Raw genomic sequence first — 22,820 nt, 5'->3', positions numbered from 1 at the left:
AATAAACAGTAATAAAAGTTTTACTAAAATGATTTACAGTGATGCTGTTTGCTAGCTAGTACGCTGACCATCCAATCAAAGGACGAGAAAATGCTGACGTTATCGTTAGCCAGCTAGATGGCCCTGGAGCTGCCAACTCGAAATCTGATTGGTTAAAGCAACGGTTTCGTTGCCATTGATTTAAGCTAACAGACGCCTGCAATGTTGATTCTGAAGGCCTTAAGGCAGATTTCTTTGACCCTGGCAACATGATTGCTGAAATATGATTGGATAAAAGCTCTAATATAAACATACACTGCTGGAAGCAGTGCAACCAAGAGAAAAAGCTATGAAATGAAGAGAATAGACTATTGGAAATAATTTAATACACATTCATGGAAAAATATATTAAAACAAAATCAGTGATTCTGATAATGTTTAGGCCAGCAGAGAAGGCTTTGCTGGCCCTGACGGCCCACCACCGGTGACCAGACACTTTTCTTTCTCTAGCAACTCCTCTGGGTTGACAGGATGTTTTTGTATCTGAACAATGTTTTCCACGTGTGCGTGGCATCCAGGCACTACACTCTAACTACAGACATCTGGTGCAAGTGTCATGTTACCTGATACTATGGAAATAACCAAGTGATTTAATAGCTTGATATAGGAGAGAATATTTGGCCAACATTTTTCTATTTGTATTATGTTATTGCACAATGACGTAAAAGTGGATAAAATGATAAAGGAATGTGGATATTGCAGAATTTCTTCTGTCTTTCATCATGCCTTGCATCTTGCCTCATCCATGGATTAAATGTTTGACTGCAAAAAAACTTCAAAACAGTTGAGCAATTATAGAAGTCATTTATTTTAAGTCATGTGGATAATATTATGGTTTGTTTTAAAAATGATTTCTCAAGCTTTCGAAGTTGTTGATTTGTCATTGCCTTTGACCTACGAGTTGTGTGTGTGTACATATATACACTATCATTCAAAAGTTTGAGGTCTGTAATATTTGTTAATGTTTTGTTAAAATCATCTCTTATGCTCAGCAAGTCTACATTTATTTGATCAAAAATTCAGTAAATACAATAATATTGTGAAATATTATTACATTTCAAAATAGCTGTTTTCTTTTAGAATATATTTTAAAATGTAATTTATTTTTGTGATGGCAAAGCTGAATTTTCAGCAGCCATTACTCCTGTCTTCAGTGTAACATGATCCTTCAGAAATCATAATGTGCTGATTTGAAGGATAGCATTTATTTGAAACAAATATTTTGTAACAAGTCTTTACTGTGACGGGATCAATTTAATGAATCCTTTTTGGAAAAAAGCATTTCTACATTTCTTTAAAAAAAATATAAAATCCAAAAGCTTAAATTGGAAAGCTGAAATGGAAGCGTATTGCCTAATACTGTGTGTTTTATGCTTCTTATAATGTCAGTTTGATTTTAGTTTCAGTTCTCCCTTGCAGTGTGATTTCCAAAACCTTCAAACTTATAAGGAAATCATAAGTGGCCCATAGAAAAAGTTTTTTTCTGCTTATGGTCTCCCTTCATGGTTACCTCCATGTTAAGATTACATGACCAGTAGGGCTGTGAATCTTTGGGTAGACTTCGATTCGATTCACGATTCGTAGTTTTCGATTCAAGAACTATTTTTGCAAATTTACAACGATTCGATTCACAATTAAATTCGATTCGATTATAATGATTCGATTCTGCATTCTTTAAGTGCATTCACAGGATTATTTAAGTGCTTCCCCTAAATTCTTTAAATGCTTAGTCGGGGGAAAATTACACAGCAGCCTTTATGGTTACAGAACCATAGGTTAGAGAAAAAAAAAACACTTGTCCATTGTTAGATGCTAGTTTAATGATGCTATGGCATGACATGGCATACGTAAAAATTTATGTAAGCCATGATTTTAAAAAAGAGCTTTAAAAGTATTATGTATAGGCTAACATTTTTTCACACCAGGGGCGTAGCCATCATTTCAGAAGTGACAAATGTAAAATACAATAATTGTATGTATATAGGCCTATGTATTATTATAAATATATATATATTTTTTTTTACAAGGAATTATTTTCTTATCTGTTACGTAGAATTTGCTATAAGAAATCAAATACACTGCTGGACAATAATCAATCATTTGTAATCTATAATTTTTTCCTAATGGCAATTTTATGATTGTTTTATATACTACAAACAATTATTTCAATTTTCTGCACAGAATAAGGTAGAAAATATACTTTGTAGTTTCTGTACTGTAATAAATGATATGTCAATCAATGCATCATTCATAAATTGTATTTATTTATTGTATTTATTGTCTTAACGTTTCATCAGTTCATTCTTCTTTTTATTCAGATTAGCTGCAGATATAGCCTGGCACGTCTTAATCTAATTGTCTAATTTTCATAAAATAAAATGCTATGGTATTTAACTTTTCCTCTCCATTGGCAAATGATGATTCTGAAAGAAAACGCGCCTGATGTCTGTTTGCTAAAGCAACGAACGCTACTTTCATGCATCTGATTATCAGATAAACCTTGCGCTCTTATTTCAAGGTTATTGTTAATGCTGTGTTTATTTTAACAGTTTCCTTCGTACATCCGGTTCAACAACATTGTTAAAACACATTTATAATTCAATTGAACTGTGCGTACTTACATTTCTGCTCCCTCCATGCAATAAATACACAGCCTTCGACTGCTCAGGTAATGTCGTCAGTAAGATGCCGAGAGCCATTGAAAAACTACAGAAAAGTCAAACTACTTCACTTTAGCATTACTGGCCACGAGTACTAAGGAGAGATCACACATCAGCTGCTCAAAACATGTGTCAGTGAGACGAACTGAGCACGAGCGCAATCCTGTGGCAGTCACAGGCGGTTAGTGGAGTGAAGGAGAGATGCGAGGGCACGAACACTGTTCAAGGTCTCCATTAATTAGTGCTCGTAGTAATGTAATGTGTATATAATTAGAAAGCATTGAATCGATATAGAAATCGCGATTCAATCGATTCTTAGCGTATTAAATCGATTTCTGTCCAAAAATCGATGATTCAAAAATCATGTTTCAAGATCGATGCAAATGCATCGTCAGGGTTTGTAATCGATGCATCGATAAAACGAGTGAATCGTTACACCCCAAATGACCAGGCATCTGCTACTCTTTATCTTTTTCCAATAATCAGACACTTTTTGTAGATTAAATTAATCGAAGATAGTAGCTAGACTGCTGCAAACAGGCCATATCTACAATATCTTCCGGTGTAATATTGTATCTGCAGTAGGGCTGCTCGATTATTGCAAAAATCATAATCCCAATTATTTTGGTCAATATTGTAATCACGATTATGAGGGGGCCAAATGACCAAAACTTTATATGAGTGATTTATTTAAAGATAGTGATACATATCAAATAAATGTTTCCTGTAAATAAGGTTGCTATGACATCTACATTGTAGAGACCAGTGAAATTTCACAATTCTCAATACCACAGCAGAGTATTAGGTAACTAGCCTATTAGTTACAATTTGAATTTGTCTTTTAAATGGCAATTTTAATTTGTCACTTTAAGAGCCGCATGTGTATTTTCATTCTCAACTCTTTACGTTCATTATTACATGACCGACGAATATATATGTATACATAATCACTAAGCGCCGCATTCTAACACATTTTTGCGTGTATTTGACCATTTAGGCGCGCAGCTTGAGCTAAAAGATGACTTTACATGTCTGTGTCCTGCTTCGTCTCTGAGCGCATATAACGTTATCTTCCTGAGGAGCAGCGCAAGTTCTCTTTCACGCTTTTAAAAACATGAATAAATGTATTATACTTATATAAATCAAGCACGTCCCATTTTGCAAAAGTCACGTTACATGACTTTACTGATTTGCCTGTGAAATTGAGCTTTTATGGCGGAACGAAGACGCAGCGCTGGAAAGGGAGGTGGAATGGGGCGCAATACTCATTTTATCTCGATCGTTGTATTTTCATAATCGTTGGAGGCCAAAATCGAAATCGAAACTGTTTTTCGATTAATTGCATAGCCCTAATCAGCAGCATCTTAAAAGTCCTTGGTTTCATTTTCGGAAGGAGTCTGTTGGTTAGGAAGGCCAAATGTCACTGAATCTGATCCCTGATTGCTCATTTTTATAAGTTCAGACTCAAGGTTTCTGAGAGCCTTGACATTTTACTATAGCATGAGACTCACAGAAGGCTGTTTAAACAGTTGGACTGAACGATTCCTGCAAGATCAGCAAAAACCGTTCTGTATATGGTAGGATATGTATTGTATGCTAGTACAATCAATATGCCGAACATTTTGTGTGTGCGTGTGAGTCTGTGTGTGTAGGAAAACCTCCACCTTTGGCCTTAGACATATTTATGAAGCGGAGAGGATGCAGGCACTGTCTGTGACTTCTTGTTATGAGTTGCTCTTCTGTTTAGGTCGTGTTTGTTATATTTTCACCATCTTAAATATAAATTAGAGTCTTGTCTGCCAAACCATAACATTTCTGCACATACATGAAGGAACGTGCATTTAATTCTGACGGTCATCCTGTTCGGACAGAAAGGGCTATTTTGGGGGAGACCTGCACAAATTAAGTTTAGCTTGAGGGTAAACACTACTTGGAGACATATCAATGATTTGTTAACATTGCAGGGTCTCTGAGATGTCAGCACTCGAGGTAGATGCTCATGTTGGACGACAAGAGAAAGGGTTATGTAAGATCAGGATGCACACTGTGTGGATGATGCGCTGAAATGCCTGAAAATGTTTTTGCAGCAAAGACCGATTGTGAGCATTGTGATGGGGACATCTCGAGTCAGTGCTGCTTTCTTTTCTTTTTATTCATGAAAATGACTAAAACCTTCATAACCTGCCTCTCAGACAGTTTGACATGGCCTATTGTGTGTTTGAGAGCACTATCAAGTGTAACTCGTAAAATAATGCGAGTAATTTTTCAAGAGAGACAGAGGGATCAGGAAAACAATAGAAATGGCTAGAAAGCGAGTGTGTCTCCTCCTTTCCTGTGTTCGGCGGGCAGCAGCGGGATCAGAAGACTTTCTATTGTGTTTCTCGCTGCTCTTTTCAAATGCTTACAACAAAAATATCGCACTGCTTTTACAAAAATCTGTTTACATTGTGACATGGTAATATATTGGTTATTTCTGAACAGTGCATGTTAACTATGTTACATGACATTTTAATGTATGTTTTTATGTTTATATGTACATTTTTTTTAAATTTGGTTAAAATTGGATCTTTCTGCAGCTTGACACACTTTAGCATTGACTAAAATGAATAAATATGATATGATGAAATCTTGACTGAAACATGAAAAACTGAAACTGTAAAAATTAAAACTTGTCAATAATCATTGCTTTTGTTACAGCAACAATTTGACAAGCACAGTTTTCCATTTTCTTCTCTTCATCGGCTCCCATGAGACCTCTGTCCCACTCCGTTTCACACTAGTTTCTGTCAATGGTTCGAAGTAGGGCTGTGCAATTAATCGAAATCGTCATAAAATCGCGATTTGAGCGTGCGTGATTTCTAAATCGCTTTATAGCACGATTTTCCGCACCCCGACTGCCCGCAGTATGCTATCCGAACCAATCAGAGTGCAGCATGCCTCAATATAGCACGAGAACGTGCGTATTTTTTCTGCGCCCATGTTAACGGATCAGAGCGTTCACACTGCACACGATTGCGCTCCGGCAGTGCGCTCCAGGAGAGGTGCGTCAGTCATGCTGCAATCGTTTCCGCACAGAGTCTATTTCTGCTGTGCTGCATGCGCTGAAAGTGACAGCACATTATTCGCAGTAAAAAAATAACATGGATTGGCACGGAAATTTCTGCTTCTGCATTGCATACACGTACTGTATATGCACTGCAGACGGGAGTACGTGTGAACTTGGCACAACAAATCTAGTTCAACAATTGAGGCAATGCCACAAAGAGCTCTATGACCAATGCATGGCAAAAATGTAGGCCAAAATCGAAATCGAAACTGTTTTTCGATTAATTGCATAGCCCTAATCAGCAGCATCTTAAAAGTCCTTGGTTTCATTTTCGGAAGGAGTCTGTTGGTTAGGAAGGCCAAATGTCACTGAATCTGATCCCTGATTGCTCATTTTTATAAGTTCAGACTCAAGGTTTCTGAGAGCCTTGACATTTTACTATAGCATGAGACTCACAGAAGGCTGTTTAAACAGTTGGACTGAACGATTCCTGCAAGATCAGCAAAAACCGTTCTGTATATGGTAGGATATGTATTGTATGCTAGTACAATCAATATGCCGAACATTTTGTGTGTGCGTGTGAGTCTGTGTGTGTAGGAAAACCTCCACCTTTGGCCTTAGACATATTTATGAAGCGGAGAGGATGCAGGCACTGTCTGTGACTTCTTGTTATGAGTTGCTCTTCTGTTTTGGTCGTGTTTGTTATATTTTCACCATCTTAAATATAAATTAGAGTCTTGTCTGCCAAACCATAACATTTCTGCACATACATGAAGGAACGTGCATTTAATTCTGACGGTCATCCTGTTCGGACAGAAAGGGCTATTTTGGGGGAGACCTGCACAAATTAAGTTTAGCTTGAGGGTAAACACTACTTGGAGACATATCAATGATTTGTTAACATTGCAGGGTCTCTGAGATGTCAGCACTCGAGGTAGATGCTCATGTTGGACGACAAGAGAAAGGGTTATGTAAGATCAGGATGCACACTGTGTGGATGATGCGCTGAAATGCCTGAAAATGTTTTTGCAGCAAAGACCGATTGTGAGCATTGTGATGGGGACATCTCGAGTCAGTGCTGCTTTCTTTTCTTTTTATTCATGAAAATGACTAAAACCTTCATAACCTGCCTCTCAGACAGTTTGACATGGCCTATTGTGTGTTTGAGAGCACTATCAAGTGTAACTCGTAAAATAATGCGAGTAATTTTTCAAGAGAGACAGAGGGATCAGGAAAACAATAGAAATGGCTAGAAAGCGAGTGTGTCTCCTCCTTTCCTGTGTTCGGCGGGCAGCAGCGGGATCAGAAGACTTTCTATTGTGTTTCTCGCTGCTCTTTTCAAATGCTTACAACAAAAATATCGCACTGCTTTTACAAAAATCTGTTTACATTGTGACATGGTAATATATTGGTTATTTCTGAACAGTGCATGTTAACTATGTTACATGACATTTTAATGTATGTTTTTATGTTTATATGTACATTTTTTTTAAATTTGGTTAAAATTGGATCTTTCTGCAGCTTGACACACTTTAGCATTGACTAAAATGAATAAATATGATATGATGAAATCTTGACTGAAACATGAAAAACTGAAACTGTAAAAATTAAAACTTGTCAATAATCATTGCTTTTGTTACAGCAACAATTTGACAAGCACAGTTTTCCATTTTCTTCTCTTCATCGGCTCCCATGAGACCTCTGTCCCACTCCGTTTCACACTAGTTTCTGTCAATGGTTCGAAGTAGGGCTGTGCAATTAATCGAAATCGTCATAAAATCGCGATTTGAGCGTGCGTGATTTCTAAATCGCTTTATAGCACGATTTTCCGCACCCCGACTGCCCGCAGTATGCTATCCGAACCAATCAGAGTGCAGCATGCCTCAATATAGCACGAGAACGTGCGTATTTTTTCTGCGCCCATGTTAACGGATCAGAGCGTTCACACTGCACACGATTGCGCTCCGGCAGTGCGCTCCAGGAGAGGTGCGTCAGTCATGCTGCAATCGTTTCCGCACAGAGTCTATTTCTGCTGTGCTGCATGCGCTGAAAGTGACAGCACATTATTCGCAGTAAAAAAATAACATGGATTGGCACGGAAATTTCTGCTTCTGCATTGCATACACGTACTGTATATGCACTGCAGACGGGAGTACGTGTGAACTTGGCACAACAAATCTAGTTCAACAATTGAGGCAATGCCACAAAGAGCTCTATGGCCAATGCATGGCAAAAATGTATTTAATTTTTTTCTGCATTGTCTATTCTAGAGACATTTTGTTACACCTTTAATTAGTGATTATTTTGCCTTATGTCTGTTCTAGAGACATGCTACAGCTTTTTATTAAAGCTCTAACTGGTTTTCTTTTGGAAATATGTTTCAAATTCACATTGAATGCATTTATGACTGTAAAGCATGTCTGTGTGTGTCAAAATCGTGATGAAAATCGAAATCGCAAAATTGATCAAAGAAATCGCGATTTTATTTTGTCCATATCGCACAGCCCTAGTTCGAAGGCTTTGGGTCTGACTCTGTTAAGTAATTGTTTTTCTTTGATATTGGATCTTCAGCTTTGGCTGTGATGCATTATTGGCCTGTATGTATGGGACAATTTGGATTTGTAGGAATTGTGTAGACAAAGATCAACCAAAATCTGATCTGCCTTTCAGAGACCAACCCATAGAAGCTTTTATTCTGCTGAGCAGTTTGTTTTCTCTCGGAAGTCTTGTTGGTGGACCGTTTCCACATTGTGTCTCTAGAGAAAAATACCTTAAAGTTCCGTTCCAGTGGCCTTTTCTCTAGGACTATGCTAGAATATCAATCCATCTCCAATCCCAACTGTGTTTCCTTGCACATTTCTATCTTAATTTACTTGATGTTAGTGTTTTTTTTTATAGTAAAGCTGTAGGTGACACATAAAGGGTTCTAGAGTATGACCTCAAACTCCAGAGATGAAATAAAAACAATCACCAGAGTCCACATGGGAGTTTATTGACACAACATGACTGTGCTTAGCATAGAACCAAACTCTTATATTTAGAACATTTGGTAATTATCTTTGAGTGAGAATAGGCCAAAAAAAAAACCGTATAAGGAAATACACCCTGTTGGCACATATATTGTGTTTCCTTCATTTGGTGAATGCTTATTTGGGGATTTAGCTGTGCTGCAATGCCCTACATCACTGTTTGTATGTTAGTAGGAATTCATTATTAACACAGAACTTTACTGAAGACATGGGGCTGGACATTTAATGATTTTTGTAGCATTATTTTTTAAATGCATTATTTAGTAGTTATTGGTGTTAATAAAAATTATTATTGGTTGACCTTTTCTCTAAATGATTAGGTATAAGGGTTAAATCATGTTCTAGATTGTAGCTTTGTTACAGGTTTATAAATAACTTGAAGTCATATTTTCCTCTAACCTCCACTTATCATGCTCATCTTTATGCCAAAAGCAGCCATAATTTAGTTTAGCTTTTTTCGTCTTCTCTTTCTCACAGAGTTAATTCACTTGTCAAATGTGAACTAAGACCCATGTCTTCAATGATTCCAACTCAAAATCACAGATCTGGATGTGAAACATACACACTTCTCCTCTTAAAATAGCACATAGTAGAGTTCATCCTCAGGGCTGTATGTAACTGCCTCGACATGAAGCAAAGCCTTTCACGGCATCAGAGACACTATGAAGGCAATATTCTCCAGAATGCTCAAATTAAACTATGCAGCCATGGGTATTGAAATCATGTGGCTTGAAGGGTTAAAGAAAGAATACAAATTTCATTATACATATAAATGCATGTTACAGATCTTATTGGAATCAATCCATTAATATGTTTCTTTTTAACTTTATTGTGTGCATTTATATTTAAGCAAAATGCCATCTGGAGAAAATCACCCTGATCACCACCTTTTTTTCTCTCAATAACCTGAATGTACTCCTGAACCTACATCACAATACAGAAAAGATCTGTTGCTACTTCTGTTTTATTGTGACTTTAAAACTAGATTTGTCATTAAATTTTTGAAGGGCAAGTAACTGGTACAAATGTATTTCGCTTGATGAAATTACACAATTGCAAGACACCTATATTATTTGAATGCATAAGGTTTCATGACGTCACATCAAAGAATTTAAAATTGGGAGTTTGGTGACTTTTAGTCCATATACCTGTAGCATTGATGACTTTTAAACTAAGATCTAACCTGAAGCTAAATTGGTGAATTGTGCTCTCATGGTCATCCTTGTTTACAAATGTATTATCGCACTAAACTTAATTCTCTCTCTCTCTCTCTCTCTCTCTCTCTCTCTCTCTCTCTCCGACTGCTCTTTTTTTCCATTCATGTATCATTATCTGAGTTATGTATGTTTACAAGCCGCCGCCGCCTCCTCCAAATCCTTAACTTTCAACCGTTTTTACAGTAACCAGAATAATTTATAAAACTAGCTAGATTGTGAATTGCATTATCAGTGTAACATCCTCATGACCATCCTGGTCTGCCCCTGCTTCCTCTCAATGTTGTCCGTTTCATTAATGTGCCTGTAATCAGCAGTACAGTTAAACGTAGGTTCAGAGTTGATTTTAACGGGTGAAGTGTGTAATTCACATGCCTCAAAATAACAGGTGAAAATATTAGTGGTTTTGGCAGTTTTTGTTATTTTGTCATTTATGCGACTTCCTCAAAAGCACAGCAGTGAGGGACATATCACCCTTGTGTGAGTTAGCATCACCCTTGTGCCTTTGACAACAACCCTAACAGGATTTTTTAATTGGATTTTGAATTACTGCAGAAAGTAAGCTCGGTGACCAACAAAAGTTTATGATTCTTAAACGTTTTGTTTATCATGGTTATCTTCACAAATGAACACAACGTTCATGAATTTTGAAGCCTAATTACATTCATCAGAAGTACACCAAGTTAACCATAATCACATGACTTCAGTGTCACCACCCTAGCCTCTGACAACTGTCTTTATTTAAAAATAAAAAAACTAGTGAGTAGATGAGTTCACTTGTGTTAAGTGATTGTTTAATGCTCCCAACAGCCTCTGTAGTCCCATTTAGTCACTTTTTTGTAGCAACCACATTTTTCAAGCCAAATACAAGCTCTAAAAGTCACAAGGTGGATGTATTTTTTCATAGAATAAAATTTGAAAATATCTTGAGCTTGCGTTAGCCACAGACCTTATTTCAGACATTTAACCCAAAACCCATTCAAAGACCCTTTGACTTTGGGAAGATGAAACCGGCTTACAGAAATACATTCCTGCAGCGAGCTATTGACTGCCAAGAGACTCAAAGAAACCTCCTGGTGGCAATCGTTTCACCTCTCCTCCTTTGCCATTAGGTGAATTCCTTCTCCATCCTCTAAAACCATGGAGAATTAGTTCTTCCTCTACTTTGTACAATTCTAGAAGCCAAGTTTGTGTAAGAGGTCACCCTACATTCCCACGTGGCAGTAAAAGAGTGCTCTTATGTGTAGAAGGGCGGGAAAAGAAACAGAAGGAAGGTTTGTTTAGCAGCGGCGCTCGGAGAGCCAGAGTCCGTGCAGCCATGTTTGCCAAAGCCCTGTAATATTATTTTGTCCTCCTGAAACAGGCGTCATGTTGCCCATCATGTTAGGCCAGCACCATGAACACTAACCTCCCAGTTTTGAACATGGCACAGATGTGGTTTGTTTATTGTTCAGTCCTGTGTGGAGTTTATTTGATCTTGTTGTTTTTTCACTTTTACTGCTTACGGATCTGTTCACTACTAATGCAGAAAACAACACGAGCAGCAGAGGCAAGTGTCAAAATACATTTATGGTAAATAAAGCAAATTGAGAGAATTGAACATTTTCTAGAACGTTATTTTTAAGAGCACAGTTCTCCAATGGGTAAGAAAAACAGATTAATGTATATTGTTTAGTCGGTCCTGATGAAGTTCCGAAATATTTTCACCAGCGGTGCAGCCATGTTTGCCAAAGCCCTGTAATATTATTTTGTCCTCCTGAAACAGGCGTCATGTTGCCCATCATGTTAGGCCAGCACCATGAACACTAACCTCCCAGTTTTGAACATGGCACAGATGTGGTTTGTTTATTGTTCAGTCCTGTGTGGAGTTTATTTGATCTTGTTGTTTTTTCACTTTTACTGCTTACGGATCTGTTCACTACTAATGCAGAAAACAACACGAGCAGCAGAGGCAAGTGTCAAAATACATTTATGGTAAATAAAGCAAATTGAGAAAATTGAACATTTTCTAGAACGTTATTTTTAAGAGCACAGTTCTCCAATGGGTAAGAAAAACAGATTAATGTATATTGTTTAGTCGGTCCTGATGAAGTTCCGAAATATTTTCACCAGCATCTGACTGTTTTGTTTCTGTGGTATTATCTCAATCAGTGAATCTGAGGTTTTCTAGATTTCTAGAAAATTTCCATCCATCTTTCAATTCCAACTAAACTTGAACGTTAAAATTAAATGTAATGATTTGAATATTCAATATTAGAAGGCATTAGGACACAATGGCTTCTGTGAAGTAACAAAGCCTTTTTTCTTTGCAACATGATTATGGGTAAGTTACATTTGTATTCTTGTGCCCTTTGTAGGAGTGAGAAACTGTATGTGGAGAAATACTGGAAAGAGGTGCGGGTCGGAGACTTCATTCGTCTGCGCTGCAACGAGATCCTGCCGGCGGATGTTCTGCTGCTCAGCAGCAGCGACCCTGACCGCCTGTGTCACATTGAGACGGCCACACTGGATGGTGAAACCAACCTCAAGCAGAGGCAGGTGGTGCGCAGCTTTATCGACCTGGTGAGTGTTCAGGACTGGGGTGTGTTTGTTGTGAAATAAGTTGAGTAAAGAACTGAGTAGAAGCATGCTGGTGTCAAGAACAGTTAATGTGATAGTGTGTGTATTCAGATGGTCTGTGCTTGCCCACTGAGATAACTTTAGTCATTTCACACCACTCACCAAAATCAAATATTAATTTCCCCTCACTGCTGCTCACCCTTTATGTGTTGCGTCTCAAGATGGCAATAAGAGAGTTGATCTGAACAGTTTGACAACAAAAACCGAATGTTAAAGAGTGGTGTAGCCAAAAAATAGTGAATCTCGGAAAAAGTTCCTTTTGCTATTGATTCATAAAAAAAAATTAGTTAATAAATTGTGTGCCCTATATATTCAGAGTCTTCCAAAATCATAAAAAGATTTGAATGAGGAATAAACTGAAATTTTGAAACATGAGATTGATGACAGGCTTTTAATTGTTGGGTGAAATGTCTATTAATAATTTAATTTTAAATGTTTAAATGTATTTATATGTTCAGATCCCAAATTGCACATTTGTTTATCATTTGCAGGACTGTGAGTTTGACCCATTAAAATACAACGGTGTTATTGAATGTGAGAAGCCCAACAATGACCTCAACAGATTTCGTGGATACATGTAAGTATAATGCATTTATGTATTTTAAGTGCATTTACATTATTGCTTAGTTTATGGCCCAACCTAATCATGATTAATGGCATTAATCATTATTAATTCCAAAGAAATTTCATAGCTTTTCACTCTTAAAATCTTCACTTGATTAAATCGCTGTATTGTGAATTAGTTTGACCCTATATGTATAGCTAATAACGTAATATCCCATCTGGAAATTTGTACGCCTTCATTATATTCAATGATCTTCATTTCTATAAACCATTTAGACAAAACAGATCTTTCCACGGTTTTGTTTTGCCGGAAGTGATTAAAATTCCATTAGCTGCCGAGATTCAAATAACGGGATGAATGGTTATTTTGTGACCCACATAGATCCAGTTAAATATTTTTAATGGAGAGGCAGTGTGTATTTCTCTTACTCCAGCATTATTCTGGTGACTTTTCAACCCTGTTATTCTACCTAATTATTCTACTGTACCTTATACCATCTCTCACCAGCAGTGTTCTCTGCTGGAGTATAGGAATGGGTCTTTGTTTGTAAGTGTTAGGGTTGGAAGATGGAAGGAGGCTATAAATTATGCTGCCATGCTGCTGCCGAAGTATGTGGAATGTTTTCCACCTTTGTTGTAAGATGGTGTGTTTAGATGCCAAATGTATTTTCTAAGGGCCAGAGGGCAAAAATGTGTGATCCTTGCTTATATTATTATTCATATTATTGACCGTAACAATAATTGATGCCATATTTTACTAAGTGTTACTATAGACACTTTTCTAAATATATCAACAAAAATACAGTAATACAATACAGTAACAATTTCCCCTCACCACTGTTTCTAACGTCTCCTTGCTATATCAGTAAATATTAGGGGTGCCCCCTAATAGTCAACTAATCGTTCACTTACGCTCACTTACTCCTGAAATACTCCCTCATTTTTGGTCACACAGATAAGAGTAATACAGCTTACGAATCTGTAAAGACTCGAACGCGCTTTTGTAAAATAATGAAAGCAAACAGGGTGTGCTTTCTGCCGTCTCGGTCTCTGTGAACTTGAGCGCAAAACTCAAGTGTATGTTTGCCTTACAGACATAAAAATATATATCTATAGAGAGTGAAATGTCTACTTTCAAATGAACCAGTTCAAATGGAAAACAGATATTCTCAGATTATGTAATCAGTATGGAAAATGCATACAGGCTCATTACTACTGCGGAGATGACGAGTCAGTGTCACCGAGTTCATCTCTTAAACCAAGAACAAAGAAAGCACTAGGCCTAGTTTATCAGTGAATTATTAAAATGTTAATGCAGCCTCCTTGCTGTTTTTCCCTGACACATTTATAATCATTAGCTTCTGCACTTAAAATGAATGACTACTAGTCGACCTAGTAAATATACAAATTTTTATGACGACAAAATCCATGAAATAAAAGTAAGTATATAGTATTCTCACTTTTTAAAAAGGCTTGTTAATCTGGTATTTAGACTTTCAAAGTGTGGATTAAGGTTGTACTGTGTTTATTTTGCAGTCTTAAAGTCTTAAATGGTGGCTAACGCATACAGGTCAAAGGCTTGAGATTAACATGCATACTATATTTGAGCAGACTGCTGTAGCAGTAGTAAAACAACTGGGCTGTGTAGGTTGAAGTATATCTCCTGTGTTTAGATGAAAATCTGCTGCACATGGTATGGTAATGACAAGCAGGCCAGTGAGTCAGCTGACAGGAGCCAGAAGGATTATGACATTTATTTCCCTGGATGATGGAGAACAGATGCTTCTGCTGTGGTGCCAGCATTTTTTATTTTTTTGTCAAAGGGGCTTACCGGAGCAAAAGGGGGTACATATTGCACGGTGGGCGCCAAGGACTGTGTCTTGTTGGAGCGACAGCTTATTGCATTAAGATATCATCCCAGCTGGCGAATATGTGCAGTGCAGGCTAAGGAGATGATACCTGGAGGGCATGGGCATGTTGTTTTGGTCCAGTCACCTTAATGGTAAATATTATGTAACTAATATGCCCTTCAAGTGGAGTCAAAAATATCGTCATTTTGAGCAAATGGGTGACCAAGCAGATTTGTATTTACAAGTAGGAAACTTGGAATGATTTTGCAAGTTAGTTTAATTTTACATGATGTCATTTTCATCATTTTTAATTCAGTTACAGTTATTTGAGGTTCTTGTTCACAATATAATTATTTTGTTTTGTTTAGGCAACTTCTGTGTTGTGTGTTTTGAATGCGTGACATGTATCATAATAACAAATGCCTGACTCTGAGATACAAGTTTCCCAGGTGCACTTTAAGGCAGCTTATTTAATCTGGTGCGGCAAAAAAATGGCATTGCTTACTGACTGATGATACCACACAAACATGTACATTAGCAGCTAATCTGAGCTGTGACGTGACATGCAGCAGACAATAAACAACATTTCTGCCAATTACACACTTTTAAAACATTCATTCATCCATAAATGAACATTTACTCATCTCCAATTTTGCTACAAATCTGTATGACTTGATGACTTACTTTCTTCTGTGGAACTGAATAGAAGATATTTCAAATAATCGTGAATGTTGGCCCCAGTGACTTGCATTTTATGAACAAAAATAAAAAATTATACATCACAAATGTATACATAAGGTGTATATATAAGATGTTTTAATATTAAAATGTTATAGCAAGTTTTTTATAATCACCAGGGTTGTTTATTTGTTTAAAAATAGAGTATAAACAGTTATATTGCGAAAAATACAACTGTTCTCCATTTTAATATATTAAAAATTCTAAATATTGTTAAAAAGTCAGCTTTAACAAAAGAACAAACGTATTGTCCGCACACTGATATAACTGCTCCATAAGAAATATTTATTGCAACGTTTCGGTCATCAGGTCTTCGTTAGGTACAAGTTACGTGAACTGAGGTACATCTCTTTACAAGTAACAGGTGGTCATCCTAATTAGACACATTCAATCACTATGTAGGTGTACTCCCACAAAAAAAGATAAAGAAAGACCGAGCGAGAGAGAACGGCTTAAACTCGAATAAACATACAAATCAATACAAGTAAAATACAGATCAATAATCACTCAAAATATTCAAACCATACTGAAAACAGATGAAGAAATACACACAATCCTATAGAAAAGGCTTAATATCAAATTCTTCATTCAACCCAAAAGGGGACTACGTATTAATTATAAATCCAAAAACATTCCCTTTGTAAAAGTTTCCTCTCAAAAAACACCCAATGCTGAATACCTAACCAAACAAATAGGGCCATTGCCTGATTGTGTTTCATTACCTGTAGCACGTAGTCACTGTGTTTGAGATGTATCATCAAATTTCCTCTTAGGTTCTTCTATCCATTCCCTACGATAACCTCGATGTAGAAATCTTGAATTTTCAAAAAAGATGGTCCGCCAAATCAGCGGACCATCGAGAGTAAGACTCTTCAGTGCTACACACACTATGCACACGCTTAAACTGGCTAATAGGCATGCTTTTAATCAGAGGTTTTGGAAACGATCACCTCTTAAAATCGTGCTTCGATCCGTTGGTTTGCGATACAATTCAGTTTGAAGTTTACCCTCAGAAATGTGTACCTTTACATCAAGAAAACGGATACTCTCTGTGTCATACTCCATAGTGAACTTCAAGTGTTCAGTTCTAGAGTTGAGATAATTCAAAAACAGCAACAATTCAGCGGGTGTAGAATTTGTTATCATAAAGATGTCATCAATGTGCCATTTATAAAACAAAAAAGGTAAAAAATAATTTGATTCATTTAAAATTAACTCATTTTCAAATACACCCATATATTGTAGAATTTGTTATCATAAAGATGTCATCAATGTGCCATTTATAAAACAAAAAAGGTAAAAAAATAATTTGATTCATTTAAAATTAACTCATTTTCAAATACACCCATATACAAGCGGGCATAATGTAATGCCATTTTACTGCCCATTGCTGTTCCCTTCACTTGTACATAATCATTTTGAAAACGAAAGTAATTATTAGTCAAAACAATATTTATAAGGTCCAGCAAACATGCTAGTACTAGGTTTCACTCCATTCTATCTTTGTTTTAGAAACTGTTCCACCGCCCATAAGCCATCCTCATGAGGGATGTTAGTATATAAACTCTGAACATCAAGTTTAGCGAGAAGAACAGCATCGACAGAAAAATCAACAGCATACAATGATTCAATAAAATCCATAGAATCTCTTACATAGGATGGCAACATGGGTACAAACGGTTTAATGAAGTAATCCACAAAAGAAGAAATATTCGCAGTAAGACTACCAATACCACTCACAATGGCGACCCTTCAAAGGGGTATCCACACCCTTGTGAACCTTAGGCAATGTATATATCAAAGGTGTAACCGGAAAATCAACTTTAAGGATTTCTTATAAATTTTTGCTGAATTCTCAGTTTTCAAAATGTTGCTGTAACTTGGAATGAACTTAAGTTTTCAATTTACTAGTAGGGTCAGCAGGTAAACATTCATAAAAAACACGATCATGCAATGGTCTCCTAATTTCCTTCTCATAATCTGCAGCTCGTTGAAGCACTATAGCCCTCCCTTATCGACAGGGCGCACAACCACATCAGTGTCTCTTTTAAAGGAACACTCCACTATTTTTGTGAACATTTTCCAACTCCCCTAGCGTTAAACAGTTGAGGTTTACCGTTTTCGAATCCATTCAGCCGATCTCCAGGTCTGGCAGTAGCACTTTTAGCTGTAACTTAGCATAGATCATTGAATCTGATTAGACCGTTAGCATCTCGCTAAAAAAAATGACCAAAGAGTTTCAATTTTTTTCCTATTTAAAACTTGACTCTTCTGTAACTACATCGTGTACTAAGACCAACAGAAAATGAAAAGTTGCTATTTTCTTGGCCGATATGGCTAGGAACTATACTCTACATTCCTGCGTAATAATCAAGGAACTTTGCTGCCATACCATGGGTGCAGCAGGCACAATGATATTACGCAGCGCCTGAAAATAGTCCCCAGCACAGAAGAGTCAAGTTTTAAATAGGAAAAATATATTAACTCTTTGGTCATTTTTGAGCAAGATGCTAACGGTCTAATCAGATTCAATGGTCTATGCTAAGCTGCAGCTAAAAGTGCTACCGCCAGACCCGGAGATCGGCTGACTGGATTCGAAAACGGTAAAACTCAACTGTTTAACTCTAGGTGAGTTGGAAAATTAGCCTATTTTCAAAAATAGTGGAGTGTTCCTTTAAGATCAAATAAAGCATCCCTCTCCGCTTTTGATAAATTATTATATGCTTTATATTGTCTTTTTTTGTTTGTTTGTTTTTGTTTTTTTTGTTAAAGCAAAGTCTTAACATCAGCTTCAACAAGCCTGCAGTAAGTATCCAAATATGCGTTCCTGTTACGTGGTGGGATAAAGGTTGACTTCCTTTTTAAAAGGAAGATGAATACTGGACGAATCAGGAGTGACACTGCGCTGTACAGTAACAGAAGGAGCATCATCAGACGGAGTAGATATTTCAGTTGTACCAAAGAATTCCCTCAGTCTCAGGGATCTAAAAAACGTAGCCTTTGCTAAGAGCAGCAATGCAAAAACTAGGAAGTGACTTGTCTGAGAAATTCATAACCATTTCCTCTGATTGCTCCTCGTCAGTTGTGGAGGAAGCGAAGAACTTCTTTTGTTTACCCCTTCTACATCTTTTCTTGAACTTCTTGCCTTCCAATCCGTACCATGCACTTCCGCCCGAGTGCGGTTTAAAAACCCAAGCTTTTCCGCCATCGACCAGCAGCATCAGAGTCAGAGTCGCCCGATGTTGAAGAGACCCATAACATATTCTCCCCAGGCTGTCAGCGTCCAAGGGGGACCTCAAAGGTGGCTCGACTACAATGAGAAGTCTGTGAATCTGGTTTTCCATCCTTCCTTGCTCATAGTCATCATTGTCCCTTGGAAACTTCCTCCACTTAGTCGCTTTAATCTCAGTGGAGAGTTCTGCCCATTGTCGGTCAAGATCTTTTTTCAGTTCTGTTAACTTACTTCTGTTGAGGATTTCACCAAGTTGTAACTCCAATGTTTTCGACTCCTGACGTGTTGACTCAAGTTGTTTCGTAGTCTCCTTAGTCACCAGCGCCATAAGATCAAACGAACATTTGTTTAGTATCTCGCACCAGCGAGATACTCCAGCGAGTCCTCCAAACCAAAAGTCAGCTTTGCCATCACAGGAATAAACTACATTTTAAAATCTACTGAAGCGGAAGTTATTTTAAGTTGTAATAATATTTCACAATATTAACTGTTTTACTGTGTTTTTAAATATAAGAAATATATAATAAAAGCCTTTGTGAGGATAGGAGACTTTTTTTCTTTTCAATTTTGAGTGAACTATGCTTGTACGAGCACCCTAAAAACTGAAATATGATTTAGTATTTGCAGTTTATATCTTGATTACAATACATTTTATTCCATCATAATACATAAATTATATTTAAATGACCTAAGAGAAAGATGCTTTTTGCAGGCATATGATATACAGTTATTACATTTACCATCAAGGCCTAACTGGACCATATTGCCTAGCCATACTTTGACACTTTTGTCCAAGCTAACAAATAGGCAAATGCTCTGAGCTAAACCAGAACTGTGATTGACAGCATGGGGTGTACATACAGCTGATATATCAGGTCTGGGTATGAACCAGGGCCAAGCTCAAAAATGAATGCACTACTATGGAATAAAAAACACAAAAACTTGCCTGAGGCCTTGTCAGATAATTGACAAAGGAAAAGTTCAGCAACAGCAAACAGCTTTTTAACTAACAGATGTAATCCTGAATTTAGCACTGGGATTAGTGCTTGCCTTAAAGCTTATTGAGCTCCCTCCACAGGTTGTTTAGCATTCAGCGCTCATTCAGCACAAATTAATTTGCATATGACGCCATTTTTATCAGGAAGTTTAGCCCTGGGGCCTTTTGAACCTTTTCCCGTTGTTGGAATCACACGCATCCTTCAGATCGGAGGTCTCGTTGAATTTAAGATTTCATTCCCCGCCACTCCTTCACTCTCATTTATCATGAGAATCTTTTTACTTTGCTCAATTCTTTTATGACATGGCTTTGGGGTTTTACAAAAAGTGCTGCATTGACTGAACGTGAGATCCAGTTGGCCTCAGGGCTTTACCTGTGTACAGAGCCGTTTTACTGAGGTCATGGCTTTACTATTGATTTTGTGCTGTGAAAGAGGGATCCTGAGGGAAACCCTGTGGACTGTCAAATATGATGGATCGATGTCGTCAACAACAAGGGACACAGAATTATGTGGATATCCCTTGGCAATATCCACATCACACGGTTGTTGTTAGCTTCCTGTCTAATGAAGTTCTAGCAAATGAGGAAATCAGATTCAGATTATGTATACTCCTCATAGATATGTTGTGTTACAAGTGTGATAAATGAAACCTGCATAATTCTTTTATGACATGGCTTTGGGGTTTTACAAAAAGTGCTGCATTGACTGAACGTGAGATCCAGTTGGCCTCAGGGCTTTACCTGTGTACAGAGCCGTTTTACTGAGGTCATGGCTTTACTATTGATTTTGTGCTGTGAAAGAGGGATCCTGAGGGAAACCCTGTGGACTGTCAAATATGATGGATCGATGTCGTCAACAACAAGGGACACAGAATTATGTGGATATCCCTTGGCAATATCCACATCACACGGTTGTTGTTAGCTTCCTGTCTAATGAAGTTCTAGCAAATGAGGAATTCAGATTCAGATTATGTATACTCCTCATAGATATGTTGTGTTACAAGTGTGATAAATGAAACCTGCATATATATATGTATATGACAGAATCCATCGCAGTGGGAGGAGAGACGGCCTTTACAAAGACAATCTGCTGCTCAGGGGCTGCACCATCCGCAACACAGAGGAGGCTGTAGGAATCGTCATCTATGCAGGTATGCTGCTTCTTTCCAAACCAGGACTGGAAAAGTCCACTACAGTAGTTTAATTTTACATGCTGTCCACTAAAGTGTCATTTCCACCACATTTGAAATGATGTATTATGTCAAACATATAGATCATAGATCTTTTATTTTAGTAATTTCATCCATCACAAAAAAGTGCAATTAATTTTATTTTTATTTTAAATATTTACACTCTATGCATAATTGGGAAATGATGCTGTTTTATTGGACATTACATACTTTTAAATATTCTATTAAACATTTAATTTACCTTCTTTTTTTCTTTACACGCATCTCAAGTATGCAGTTTACTGACTAATTTGTAACAAGTACACTAACTTTTGATTAATTTATGGATTGTGAAGGAAATAAAAACTGTTGGACATTTATAATTTGTGTTAAATCATTTTCACACTATCTAAATTATATCATTAGTATGTAATTTTTATAAATTTTTTCCCCATATTTTAATATTTTTTAAATTTTCACATTTTTATATTTAAATATCACCAAGAATTAAAAAAACCTTTACAAATAGCATTTAGAAGGAATCAAAAAGATATGGTAAATACTTAGTATTAAGACAAACACAAAGAACAAAATTGCTAATTTTGTGTGATTTGTGATTTTCATGTTTACATAGAAATTGTTTGATGACTGGTCATCTGACTGGTGCAGCTCATGTTATTTTTACAAAAAGTGAGTGTTTTGCTTTACATGGATTCTTAGGTCATGAAACAAAAGCAATGCTGAACAACAACGGCCCTCGTTATAAACGCAGCAAACTGGAGCGGCAGATGAACATAGATGTGTTCTGGTGTGTCATCATCCTTCTGGTCATGTGCCTCTTTTCCGCCATCGGTACGTAAAACTTGTCAGTTTTTCTTCCAAGTTATTATTGCTGTCATAATTGAAATGTTTTTGAGGTGTGCATATAATGGCTATTTTAAAATGTCATATGTGGCTCATCAAAACTATCCATATAATATTACTTACTATTGTGTTAGTTACCGTTTTAAGTTTTTTTATAATTGACAAAGGAAAAGTTCAGCAACAGCAAACAGCTTTTTAACTAACAGATGTAATCCTGAATTTAGCACTGGGATTAGTGCTTGCCTTAAAGCTTATTGAGCTCCCTCCACAGGTTGTTTAGCATTCAGCGCTCATTCAGCACAAATTAATTTGCATATGACGCCATTTTTATCAGGAAGTTTAGCCCTGGGGCCTTTTGAACCTTTTCCCGTTGTTGGAATCACACGCATCCTTCAGATCGGAGGTCTCGTTGAATTTAAGATTTCATTCCCCGCCACTCCTTCACTCTCATTTATCATGAGAATCTTTTTACTTTGCTCAATTCTTTTATGACATGGCTTTGGGGTTTTACAAAAAGTGCTGCATTGACTGAACGTGAGATCCAGTTGGCCTCAGGGCTTTACCTGTGTACAGAGCCGTTTTACTGAGGTCATGGCTTTACTATTGATTTTGTGCTGTGAAAGAGGGATCCTGAGGGAAACCCTGTGGACTGTCAAATATGATGGATCGATGTCGTCAACAACAAGGGACACAGAATTATGTGGATATCCCTTGGCAATATCCACATCACACGGTTGTTGTTAGCTTCCTGTCTAATGAAGTTCTAGCAAATGAGGAATTCAGATTCAGATTATGTATA

At 37.1% G+C, this 22,820-nt stretch overlaps 1 protein-coding gene across 1 annotated transcript in view; it reads left to right on the top strand.

The window, feature by feature from the left end:
- LOC107585184 (probable phospholipid-transporting ATPase VA) overlaps positions 1 to 22,820 on the top strand; it is a 49,713-nt gene that overhangs the window by 4,425 nt on the left and 22,468 nt on the right. Inside the window, exons 2-5 of the mRNA XM_016272092.1 lie at positions 12,346 to 12,550; positions 13,099 to 13,184; positions 21,033 to 21,139; positions 21,878 to 22,009. Of these exons, the coding sequence (XP_016127578.1) occupies positions 12,346 to 12,550; positions 13,099 to 13,184; positions 21,033 to 21,139; positions 21,878 to 22,009 (530 nt within the window). The remainder of the gene's footprint in view (positions 1 to 12,345; positions 12,551 to 13,098; positions 13,185 to 21,032; positions 21,140 to 21,877; positions 22,010 to 22,820) is intronic.

Source organism: Sinocyclocheilus grahami, unplaced genomic scaffold, assembly GCF_001515645.1.
Source record: "Sinocyclocheilus grahami isolate Dianchi unplaced genomic scaffold, SAMN03320097.WGS_v1.1 scaffold67.1, whole genome shotgun sequence".
NCBI lineage: Eukaryota > Metazoa > Chordata > Actinopteri > Cypriniformes > Cyprinidae > Sinocyclocheilus > Sinocyclocheilus grahami.
The sequence above is the reverse complement of the archived record's forward strand: the minus strand, read 5'-3'. Positions and strand labels throughout refer to the sequence as shown.